The sequence below is a fragment of the Paramisgurnus dabryanus genome, chromosome 3 (genome assembly GCF_030506205.2).
Source record: "Paramisgurnus dabryanus chromosome 3, PD_genome_1.1, whole genome shotgun sequence".
Taxonomy (NCBI): domain Eukaryota; kingdom Metazoa; phylum Chordata; class Actinopteri; order Cypriniformes; family Cobitidae; genus Paramisgurnus; species Paramisgurnus dabryanus.
In genome coordinates, this window is record NC_133339.1 from 31,781,736 (window position 1) to 31,794,033 (window position 12,298).

General features: G+C 35.3%; 1 protein-coding gene across 2 annotated transcripts; it reads right to left on the reverse strand.

Annotated features, from left to right (window-relative positions):
- Positions 1 to 1,331: 1,331 nt before the first annotated feature.
- ramp2 (receptor (G protein-coupled) activity modifying protein 2) lies at positions 1,332 to 11,697 on the reverse strand. 2 transcript variants are annotated; one of them, XM_065255532.2, is made up of 6 exons: positions 11,433 to 11,697; positions 10,316 to 10,380; positions 9,989 to 10,046; positions 5,690 to 5,719; positions 3,888 to 4,056; positions 1,332 to 3,772 (listed from the first exon to the last, which is right to left on the reverse strand). In XM_065255532.2, the coding sequence occupies exons 1-6, from the start codon at positions 11,479 to 11,481 to the stop codon at positions 3,523 to 3,525; spliced, it is 621 nt and encodes a 206-aa protein (XP_065111604.2). In that variant the 5' UTR covers positions 11,482 to 11,697; the 3' UTR covers positions 1,332 to 3,522. The 2 variants fall into 2 exon arrangements, with proteins under 2 accessions (XP_065111604.2, XP_065111605.1); XM_065255533.2 differs by lacking the exons at positions 9,989 to 10,046; positions 10,316 to 10,380; positions 11,433 to 11,697 and adding an exon at positions 6,005 to 6,295.
- Between the last annotated feature and the right edge of the window lie 601 nt (positions 11,698 to 12,298).

Here is a 12,298-nt window from a genome sequence, read left to right on the forward strand (position 1 = left end):
CACTACATGATGCTAAAGGTAACTGTCTGTGTAATGCGGTTCTGTTTACTAAACTCATATGGGGTCAAAGCTTAACATATTTTCTATATACACATAATAACCAATAAGAAAAATGGTCAGAAAGTGTGAATTAAAAAAATATGATGGGTGCCACAGAAAGCGTGCAAAATTCAAACAATAACAAAGTAGACCCATGGTTCCCTGATGAAGGCTTGTTAGGGCCAATACGCATGTTTTTAATACAGTATGTAGCCCTGCAAATAAAGTCTCTCTGTGAGTGCCTGGTTGTGAAACGTTTGGCTTTTTTGTGAACAAGGATCATTGTTTACATAATAATCAATACTGAGCAAGCAGCAGTCAACAGAATCCAAACAGATGCAAAAAACCACAACGGCCAAATTTGGCAGAATGATATTGACATACAGCTGTTGTGTAGTAGATCTCGGCAAAAACAAACGTGTGACTAACTAAACCACAAGGTGGCAGTTATGTTAAGTCAAGAGGTTTGTGTGTAAGAGGCTTGAATGGTTAAATAAATAAACAAAATATTGTCTGAACAGCACATGGTCTCATAGCATTTTAAACCAATTCAAGAGTTTATCCGTATGCATTACATAATGTAAAGTTCATATATATACTGCTAACTGAAAAGGTCTGCTATAAGATTTTTATTATATAAGTCACTGGGTAGGGGCGGGTACAGAGAATCTGTGTTTTGGATCTGTGCCTGCGATTTGACAGTCGGATCTGGCAGTAATGAAGCCCTGTAGCATCTGGCCAGTTGTGAATGGCTGAATGGTTAAGACGAGAGGTGTGTCCTCTCCCCGGGGACCTGTGGGAATGACGCCGGATTGGACGAGCCGTATGAGGAGGGTGGGGGTGCACTGAAAGCCTGACCCCAGATGTAGGAGGAAGAGGAGGAGAGCGAAGAACGAGACAAAAAGGAGGGCTTCTCTCTTGATTATTCTCATGTTCTCTACACACCACACCCTGCCAGGCCGAGTCCAGACAAACATTATGTTAAACATGTGTTTTTATACACTGGGTGAAAAGACTGCACGCTAGAGCCTCTGCTTACGAATACATGGGCACAAACGATATGTTACAAGTAAAATTGAGGTCAATTTTGTTCCCTCCTCCTCTCAAACATCATCCCGTCCCTTCAAAGTGTTACTGTAACTTTGGGCTTGAATGGTGTTTAATGTTTGAGCTTTCAAACAGACAGGCAACATCTGGCTACGTTTTCCACGTGATGGGGCAGAACAAATCACAATATAGGCTAATCTTAACATGAAATTTCACACAAAAAACACCTTTACTTAAATCACAAACACTGTTGGTAAAATGTAGTTTAATTACGTAAAAACATGATATAATAACAAAGTAAGATGTATAAAAAGTATTTTAAAAAGTATTAAATTATACTTCACAGGCTCTTAAAGTGGTTCCGCAAAGTGCTTAGTTAAGACGTCCAGAAAAGTCCTTAAATGCCATTAAAATCAGCTTGTTTTCTCTTTTAAGACAGATATACTGTAAAAAGTAAAAGTTGGATAAACTTAAAAAATATTAAGTAATGTTTTGAGTTGATCCAACTTTTCACTTTTTACAGTGTAGGAACAACAAGCTTAAAGGATTAGTCCAATTTCTTTAAAAAATCCAGATAATTTACTCACCACCATGTCATCCAAAATGTTGATGTCTTTCTTTGTTCAGTCGAGAAAAAATTATGTTTTTTGAGATAAACATTATAGGATTTTTCTTATTTTAATGGACTTTAATGGACCCCAACACTTAACAGTTTTAATGCAGTTTCAACGCAGTTTCAAATAACTCTAAACGATCTCAAACGAGGCATAAGGGTCTTATCTAGTGAAACGATTTTTGGCAAGAAAAATAAAAAATATGTACTTTTAATCCACAACTTGTCTTCTTCCTCCGGCTGTGTGACGAGCCAGTGCGATTTCACATAATTGCGTAATGACGTCGAAAGGTCACATGTTACATGAAACACACATTTGTGGACCATCTTAAACAATAAACTGACACAAAGGTATTAATTAGTATCATTCCACATACAACGTTGGAACGGTCCTCTTTCTCCACACTTGTAAACAGTTTCGCATCCGTGACCTCTTGACGTGATGACATATTAAGTGACAAGAAGTTGTGGTTTAAAAGTGCATATTTTTCACAATTGTTTCGCTAGATAAGACCCTTATGCGTCGTTTGGCATTGTTTAGAGTCCTTTGATACTGCAATATTAAACTGCATTAAAACTGTTAAGTGTTGGGGTCCATTAAAGTCAATTACAATAAGAAAAATCCTGGAATGTTTTCCTCAAAAAACATAATTTCTTCTTGACTGAACAAAGAAAGACATCAACATTTTGGATGACATGGTGGTGAGTAAATTATCTGGATTTTTTTTTTTTAAGAAAATTGACTAATCCTTTAAAATAGCTTTCCTTCAATTAAAACTATCAACTTCTTGTGAAGACATAATCCACAATGTCAGTCTCGTTTATGTGACTACACTGTAAAAAATGTATGGTTCAACTTAAAAAGTAAGTTACCTGGTTGCCTTCAAATTTTGAAACTTTTTTGAGTCAACTAATATTTTTAAGTTGAATGAACTCAAAATGTTAAAGCAACCAGGTAACTTACTTTTTTTAAGTTGAACAAACAAATATATTTTTTACAGTGTATAATAATACAGTCATAATGGTGCTAAGCAAAGCTTTGCTATACAGTAACACTAATAATGATGCCAGTAAAGAGGACGAGATACTTATTTTCTACCATTCCTTCAGTCCCTCCCCTCTCAACTCAACAGTGTCTTTGATTCCTTCACAGACACATGTATGCTGTTAACTTATATAAATAAACAGTCATTCAATAAGCTGCCAGTTGAAAGGGTTGAGAATTCTCATTTGGCTTTGTTCTGTCATGCATACAATTTGACTAATTTACTTTTAATTCCCCAATAGTTGCCATAATAAATTTTAAAAGTCATTCATTATTGACTTTTGTCTAAACAGAAATACAATCATAAAGATTTCATTATAATAAGAGTCAGCTAAACAGCTCTTGTCACTTAACTAACAACAACCTACATTAAAACATGACTTAAGATATTTCTTACAGTGCATAAAGTGGACATTCATTCCATCCATGGTTCTGCATTTAGTCTTGTACATCTAGTTATGTACGTAATATGTCTGACTTCTTCATTCTTGCCATTTCACATCAAAAGTTAATGCGACTTTCATCATAATGCCAAAGATATCTGCAACTTAAATGCACTCTTCTAACCATCAATGAACTTCCTCAGCTCCATGGCATTTTAAGTTAGAGTCCAGATGAACAAACGTCATCCTCCATCATGATTAAGAGATGATCAGGTGTGAATTCACTGCGTTAATGTTGGGCCAGGTCAATATCCTAGGGCACAGGTGGGATGCTATCCCAATTGAGGACACAAATGGGAATAAGAAAAAAACCCTTCTCGAACTTGGAATCTTCTCTAGGACCTCCTGTCTCCATTTTTGGTCTTGAAAACAACTAAAACCACGATAACAGGGATGAGGCATATGGGGGTCATGACTAGGGCCAGGACGATGCTGGGAGGGGGGTCTCGGAGCGCCTCTATGGGACATGTTTGAAAATAGGTTGTGTGGATTGCTACAAATAGTCTTTCAACAAATTGGTTAGGCCAGGGAAGCAGCAAACAGTCAGCAATGGTCTCGGTACACAAAGTGAAATTGTTGTAGGCGCTGTTGATATGAGAGAAAGAGTTACTGTTGAACCAACACAATGCTTTAAACTGTAGAGTTGTGTATGGCATTTGATCAAAATCATTCAAATGTACTCAAAAGCATGCAAATGTACCTCTTTACTTTTTCCAAAGAACACCAGTCTGTACTGTTTATGGAATACATATCTTCTTCAAAAATATATAGACACGTCTGAACCAGGCCTTCATAGCATTCCTGTGGGCTCCAGGTACTGCTCATACATATTGAACAGTATACTCCACAGATCGTCCTATCGCCACAGCCTGGAACATGAATGGGGAATGAAATAACAATGGACATTGGACTAAGTCAATTGAATCATCTCTTTGTGCATAATGTAGTAATGTTGTCATGGGGTCAGTGACATGACATGCATATTTTTGCGTCTGGGGGCATTATAACTTGATACATTTATGACATATATATATATATGTCACTTTATCCTAAAGCTGTTTAGTTTAAATACATTTCCAGTTTTTAGTTTAAATACATTTTCAAAAAAAAAAAAAAAACATTATAAGAACAATAATAAACTTTTAAAATGGTTTAATAAAGAAAAAAAAATTTTTTTTAAAGGTACAGTATGTAGGATTGTGGCCAAAACTGATATTGCAATCACAAAACTTGTGGCTAAAACTGGTACTGCAATCACACAACTGGTGGCCAATGCACAACATGACAACATAAACATCAGTTGAGGGCTGCAACTCCACTTTTTAAATGACAATATCCTGGCCAGACCACTGTTGTCTGTGATATAAGTATTTGAAATGAAAATGATTTCTTAATGCCTAGTGACATATCAGGGCCATTTTATAATTCATTGATATCTATTTCTTATCTGTGAGCTTATCCGTGATCTTCAAAATTCAAAATTAAATATGTTATCATTATTTTATGTTGAAAACCTGTCATTTACTGAAAATTAGTTGTTGTTGAGATGTTAGGATAATTGATGTTCTCAAATGTCAAGATAGTAAAACTGCAATCATGGTCCTTTTATGGAGAAGTTAACAGGTATAAACAGTAAACATAATATCATATCACTTAGTGAACCCCAGGTGATCTTTATGGTTGAATTATACGTTTGTAGATTTCTCTCAAATTCTGAAAAAAATAGCTACTTTAATGTTATAGAAGCTCGTACACACACACTTTCTGTGTCAGATGGTACAACCAATGTAAAACTAGAAAAAAGCTATTTTATCAAAGACATTTTAATTGTTTTTAAAAAGTATATTTATGAATTTGATATCACAGGAAAAAGCTTATACTAGCATCCAAGTAGAAGTCTGTTAAATGTTAATTCATTGCAGAGGTCAGGTGGTGCAACCAGAAAATCAAAGGGTGCAACTGCTATGCATGCCCCTAAGAAATAAAAACATTAAGCTAAAGAATTTTAATTCTATAAACTAAATTCGCTTATAATTTTAGTTTTAATAAATGCAAGCAAATGTTGTCATACTTTTAAAATCATTGTTCTTAAATTTATAGTTCTCAAATGTAAGTTTTATGCAAGTTTTTTTTACAATTTCAAACTATTTCCAGGATTATCCTTTTCCAAGGGGCTATCAAATAAGCAATCAGCATGACACAGGGAGTGCATAGACAATAGTAAATAGACAATGATCGGTTGTACCACCTGACATTTTTTTAATGGAAAAAATTTAAAATATTGTTGAAAAAAGTCAAATGTATTGAAATTTTGTTTAATAAAAAACTTTTTAAACACACTGTTACTAACTCAAAAATAAGCATTACATTCATTTTAAAAGGTATTTAAAAATACGTTTTTAGTCTTTTTTTGTCGTTGACCAGCTGTCAGAGTTTACATTTTACAGCCTTTACATGCATTTTTAAGTACTTGTTTAAATCCATGACAACTAATGTACATACCATATATTTTTCTCTCTCCATGGCCAAGTTCTATAACATAAAAATAAATACATAAAAACATGCACATTCATACATACATTCATACAAAATACAGACTATATAATAAAATACACATACAAATACGGTGGTATACTTTATTATTTACCATAGTGTTCTAAAGAAATTAGTAAATAGTCAAATAACCAAAATACACCCATTTACAAAAATCAACAAAAAAAGTGTTGGTCATCTGCAGCTGGTGTGTTGAATGTTTCTCTGATGTAATGATCAGAAAAGATAATTAAACGAAAGCGGATCTTCTTAATCGAAACTTACCACAGAGAAAAGAAAGCAAGACGCCAAAGAAGCTCAACGATGCAATCATATCAGACCAAACGAGCGCCGGTGAGCCGCTCTCACCCACCGCTGACTATCCTAAACTTTCCCACCGCACAACCCGACGCTCAGGAAACGCGTGACGCGCGTCACCACATGTGGTTCGCGGTTACCAGATGTTCAGACGTTGCTGACCGAGTTCGCGCGATACAACTCTTTAATTTTCCCACGTAATATGGCTCCACCTCTGGCCTTCTCTCTCTCTCTCTCTCTCTCTCTCTATCTTTCTCACTCAGTCTTGCTTGCTATTGTAAAACAGGGAGGGTTGTGTAAAAGATCAGTGTGTTTCCCCGAGGCGCGGGTCTGAGACGAGCACACCCAGGCCAGATGTACATCTGCAAGCGGGTCTCCCCCTTTATAAAAACACTTCATTTCTCTCAGGTTGATTCCTCGCTTGCTCACTAGTTCTGATTTATTTGTGTTTTTCGCATCTGTTTCCAAATAGGAAACATAAGTGAGCATTTAGGAGAAGAGCAACGGACGCGAATAACTGGGTCAAATGAAACAGCCCGAGTTCGGGAAACGACATAATCGTAGTTACACATCTGTGTTTCAAACTTTTGCTTTTAGCCCTGCTGCGGTTAACATAAACTCTCACTCACTTCAAAAGGAGACAAAAAGGCAAATCTGAGGATGAGAGAGGACTGGAACAGTTTGTGTAACACGTTTAGTCTTGTGGTTCCCATGTTGGCAATATAAGATTCAACAATAAATCAAAATTGAAGCTTTTTGGCTTTTAGTATGAATATGTTAGCCTTAAGGATAGACGACTATTAAACCAATGTGCTTAAAAAATGGCCTGAATTCACAGTCTCTCACTTCCGCCGATACGGATCATGGATTTTTATGACATCATTCTGCACTGTGGGTAAACTAAATTCTATTGGCTATTTTTAAAGGGTGAGAGGCCACACAACATGCTAAACATTAGGGTCTCATCACATCAACGTGTGCACCCGTCACGCCATGCAACAAAAGATTGTGTTGTTATTCATCTTAAAGCTAAGTTGGGTTCATAAGTTAGAAATATTTGAAGAAATGCATATGGAGGAAATTAATGAGAATTATTTTTTAACAAAGGCCTTGGAAAAAGGGCTGGTGATTGTTGCCTGCCACTATATTTTTTGAAAGATCCTATTCCTAACTTTAGATAGGCTAAGATTGTCTGTCATTCAAGGATAAAAGTGACCTATATGTTCGTCTCAATAGAAAACCGTGAAGTTGAGTATAGTCCAACAAAAATATTAATTTCTATTTCTCACTTTTGATTACTTTTTAATATGACAGCTTTCTTTTGTTTGGGTATTAGGATAAGCAAGAGGGTGAAGCTTTGTTTCATAAGTAAGTAAAATACCACATGTCACCCCAGATAGAGATAACAACATGTTCTGGGCCATTTCTGGTTTAATTCTAGCTTTCTTTTGTTCACATCCTTGTGTAAAACAACATTCTGCTGAGTTATCTAGCCAACCAAAAGCCAACCTTTGTGGCAGATTTTCTTTGCCTATTTTTATTCTGACAAAAATATTTGGCTGAGATCTGGCTGTGTTTTGGTTGGCCAAAGAGTAAAATAACTACCCAAAAGGTTTCTGTCATGAAGAAAAAGTCAAAATATTTTTGACATGACCATTTAAAGCCCTTTCAAAGCAGACACTATTGACAACGTTGGCGACATTGGGTTTTGAGGTCAATCCGATGTTTAATGTCAGTCTGAGATGGTTTATGACGTCAACTCGATGTAACAGTTTGACGTCAATTGGGTTTTGGCATCAATCTGATTTTCATTTCCAACTGAAGCCCAATGTTGGTTTTTGACGTCAATCTGATGCAACAGCATGATGTCAGTCCGACGTTGATTTTTGATGTCAAACTGACGTTACATCAAGGCTTCAGATCAACGTTGGTTTTTGACATCAACCCGACATTACATCTGGACATCAGGCTGACGTTGGGTTTTGTCGTCAGTCTGATTTTCATTTTCAACTGAAGCCCTACACTGGTTTTTGACGTCAATCTGACATAACAGCATGATGACCATCCAACGTTTCTTTTTGATGTCAACCTGATGTTACATCAAGGCTTCAGACCAATGTTGTTTTTTGACGTCAACCTGATGTAACAGCTTGACATTTGGCAACATTGGTTTGTGACATCAACCTGACGTAACAGCTTCAACCCAGGCCGAAGTTGGGTTTTGAAGTCAGTCTGATTTTCATTTCCAACTGAAGCCCTACACTGGTTTTTGATGTCAATCCGACGTAACAGCATGTCATCCAAAAATGTTTTATGTCAACCTGACATTACATCAAGGCTTTAGACCAGTGTTGGTTCTTAACGTTAACCCGACGTTACATCTGGACATCAGGCTGACGTTGTGTTTTGACGTCAACCTGACGTACCAGCTTCACGTCAGGCCGAAGTTGGGTTTTGGTGTCAGTCTGCTTTTCATTTCCAACTGAAGCCCTTATTGACTCCAATCTAAAAAATGTAAAAGCATGACTTCAGTCCAACGTTTGTTTTTGACATCAACCTAACTTTACATCAGGGCATCAGACCAGTGTTGGTTTTTGACGTAAACCCGATCAACATGATCTCACAAATTTTTCCGTGGCATTGTCACAAATCTCCACATTTTTCCGTGGCCATACCACAGACTTTCTTTTTTGTGTCATTGTCACGGATTGGTTACTCAACTGCTTTTTTCTATTTTCAAAGCATTGTCGCTTCAGTTTAGGGTTAGATTTGTTGTTCGCGTTAGGATGTAACTTTATTGGTTTATACTATTTTTTCTGATTTATTCTTTTATTCTTTTTTATTTTTAAACCATTGTCACCTGGCGTTAGGGTTGGAGTTGAATTTGGGTAAAGATGTCATTTAATGTAAATATAACCCTAAACCGAAGCAGAAAACAGTTGAGTAACCAATCCATGACAATGACACGGAAAAGAAAGTCCATAGTACTACGGAAATTTGTGAGATCAGGTTGACCCGACGTAACAGCTTGACATCAGTCCAACTTTGGTTTTTGATGTCAACCCAACGTTACATAGGGGCGTTAGACCAGAGTTGGTTTTTGACGTCGATCCGGTATAAAAGCTTGACGTTAGATGACGTTGGTTTTTGATGTCAACTCGGCATTACATCTGGACATCAGGCCGACGTTGGTTTTTGATGTCAAAAAGAAGCACACTCTTAAAACGAATGTGTTAAATTAACACATCTTGTGTCTAGTTAAGGACAACACACCTAGTGTGTTGTCCTTAATTTAACACATCTCTGTGTTATTTTTAGAACAACACACTTTGTGTTGTTTTAACACATCTTGTGTTGTCCCTTTTATTTATATGAACTCTAAATCAGCACGAAATGACACATAATGTGTTAAAATTAACACATAATGTGTTAAATAGTTTAACACAAAGCAATGTGTTAAAATTAACACACCATGGATGTGTTAATTTTAACACATTGCTTTGTGTTAAACTATTTAACACATTATGTGTTGTTTTTAACACATTATGTGTTATTTCGTGCTGATTTAGAGTTCATATAAATAAAAGGGACAACACAAGATGTGTTAAAACAACACAAAGTGTGTTGTTCTAAAAATAACACAGAGATGTGTTAAATTAAGGACAACACACTAGGTGTGTTGTCCTTAACTAGACACAAGATGTGTTAATTTAACACATTCGTTTTAAGAGTGCAGACAATAAATGCCTAGTATGATTCAGGTGATAATAGGTGAAATGAACATTACAAAGAAAGGAAATTCATACAGTAAATCAGCAAATCAGAACTCAGTCAATTCAATCCATATATTGAAAGACCCTCACAGTAGGGATTATTTGGGGAAATACTTGGATAAGGCCAAAAATAACATATCCGACATGTTAGTAATATTTGTACAGCTGTGTCTCTCACCTGCTGTGGTGTTTGTTGTGGTTAGAAGTGCTGTCGGTGGGGTTGAAGCAGTTTGCCTCTAAATCACAGAAGAATAAAATAAATGTTTATGAGATAGTATGCAAAAATTTACTTATGAATACCTAATCATTTGACGAATGAAACTATTCCTGGGATTATGACAGTTTGAATATTTCTAATGTTCTAAATTCATGAGCGGTGTTGTGTACTAGGTCCACAACAGAGAATAATAAAAACAGAAAAAGGAAAGATGAGTTAAATTATTATATTATTGTACATACTGAAATCTGCATTTATTGATCAGTAGACAATTTTAACACATCTCACCACAGTGTGTTTCTGTCCATTGGGAAGCAGCGATTGCAGAGTTGTGACCATTAGACTCAGACATACTGTTGTAAAAACAAGCATTGTATTATACACACGTCAAACACAAAAACACACATTAGCAGTGGTGTAAAATTGTGCTTCATTGCTATATTTAAATAAAAATATGCAGCATGAAGTTAAAACAACTTGGTTTTGCAAGCCAATTCAACCTACTATTTTAAAACAATTGACATAACTTCAAGTTAAAAATTGTTTAACAATTTTTTTTAATTAAAGTAACATAAAAATCTATATTGATTTGACAAAAATGCTGCACATTTTTTACAGTGTGGTAATTTAGGAAAGGCGTTAACACCGATACTACTGAAAAGCAAACATTTCATTTTCACTTCTTCATTTTAGCTCAATTTAAATAATTTTTTTCTATGTCAAAGTGCACTGTAAAAAAATGCAGCATGAAGTTAAGACAACTTGGCTTTGCAAGTGAATTTAACCTACTATTACATACATAACAAGTTGAAATTCTTTAACTTAATTTAATTTAATAATAAAGTTTGCATTTTTAGAGAGTGAGTATACAATGTATTAATCTATTCTACTAAAAATCCTTACAAAAATCTGTATTTCAAATCTATCAATAAAATGGTTATGTTGCTTTGAATTTCGATGCAGTTTTTTTACACAAATAGACACTGGTCACTGTGCCTAACACCAGCAGTTAGGAGAATATTGACAGGCATGGAAAAGTGTCAGGAAGGGAGGAGATGAAATTAGAGGAACCCATCTGCACATCCTCCCTTTGTTCAGTCCAGTTGGTTCTTGACAGTCATTTCCTGACAAGCTTTCTAACTGTTTATCTGTTTCTACTTAAAACAAGTCTTTAGGGTTTATTCAAATTATAGTCATATATGAAAGCAAGTTCAGTTAGTTATTTTATCATTTCTAGATATACCCATATACTGTTTTAATCCACTAGAGGTCATAACAGAATTGACATTTAATTAGTAAAGTACCTTCCTTCTTTCCTTCTGAAGTTCATTATGATTTTAAGTTTGAAGTACAAAAAACAAAAGTTACTTTAAAAGGCTATTTTGAAGATTCAGATTTTACTCACCCCAAAACAGAAGAGTCCCCGCTGGTTTTAAAGCTGGTATGTGGGCCATTATGCATTAATCCTGGGAACAAACTGTCTGTCTACCTCAGCTTACACAAATCAAATGTATGAACTTTTCAACAGGAAGACTATGAAAAAACAGGATGTGCTCATTTCCTTAAATGGGTGGTGGATACACTCAATTGGAGAGGCACTGAAAATAGGGAGGGTTTCATCTAATATATCCCAGTGTTGCCATCAACTGTCTCTCGGTCAGGACACCACAAGAAGAACCAAAGTTGCAGCAATAGGGACGTTGCAGTCCCACACTATTAGTGATTTCATAAACGAACTTTGTTATGAGTCCCCCGAAACATGGTTTTCTGGGACATTGGTTACCTTTAAAGCACCATATGCAACACACAACACACAAGCAATTAATCTATGTCAAATACTTTCATTAAAATAATATTAGTAAAAACATCCAGTCAACATAACACAAATATACCATAATATCATCACACAATAAACACTACTAGAATTCATGTAAAAAGATAATACTATGAAACAGCTGTCTAAAATGTCAAAATGGTGCTGGTTTATTGTCAAAATATTAAAATTTTCCAAAGCATATTCAGAAAAACAACACAATCAGTATTTATGTTTTACTTTAAACACAACTTCTGTTGTCACTTTTATTTATTTTAACACAATGTCAACACAAAATGACACATAATGTATTAAAATACCACATAGTGTGTTAAATAGCATAACACAAAAAATGTGTAAAAAAAATAACATGTCCTTTTTAGAGTGTTCTCTCCCTTACTTACATGCGCTGTATATGCGTATGCAAATGTGTATAATTTAAGATGATTACAGTTAAA

Coding starts and splice junctions, on each gene's coding strand:
- ramp2 (XM_065255532.2), bottom strand. CDS start 11,481: ATGGCCCACATACCAGCTTTAAAACCAGCGGGGACTCTTCTGTTTTGG. Junction 10,381..11,432: donor GGGGACTCTTCTGTTTTGGG/GTGAGTAAAATC, acceptor TTTTTACAACAG/TATGTCTGAGTCTAATGGTC. Junction 3,773..3,887: donor TCTTTGGAAAAAGTAAAGAG/GTACATTTGCAT, acceptor TCATATCAACAG/CGCCTACAACAATTTCACTT.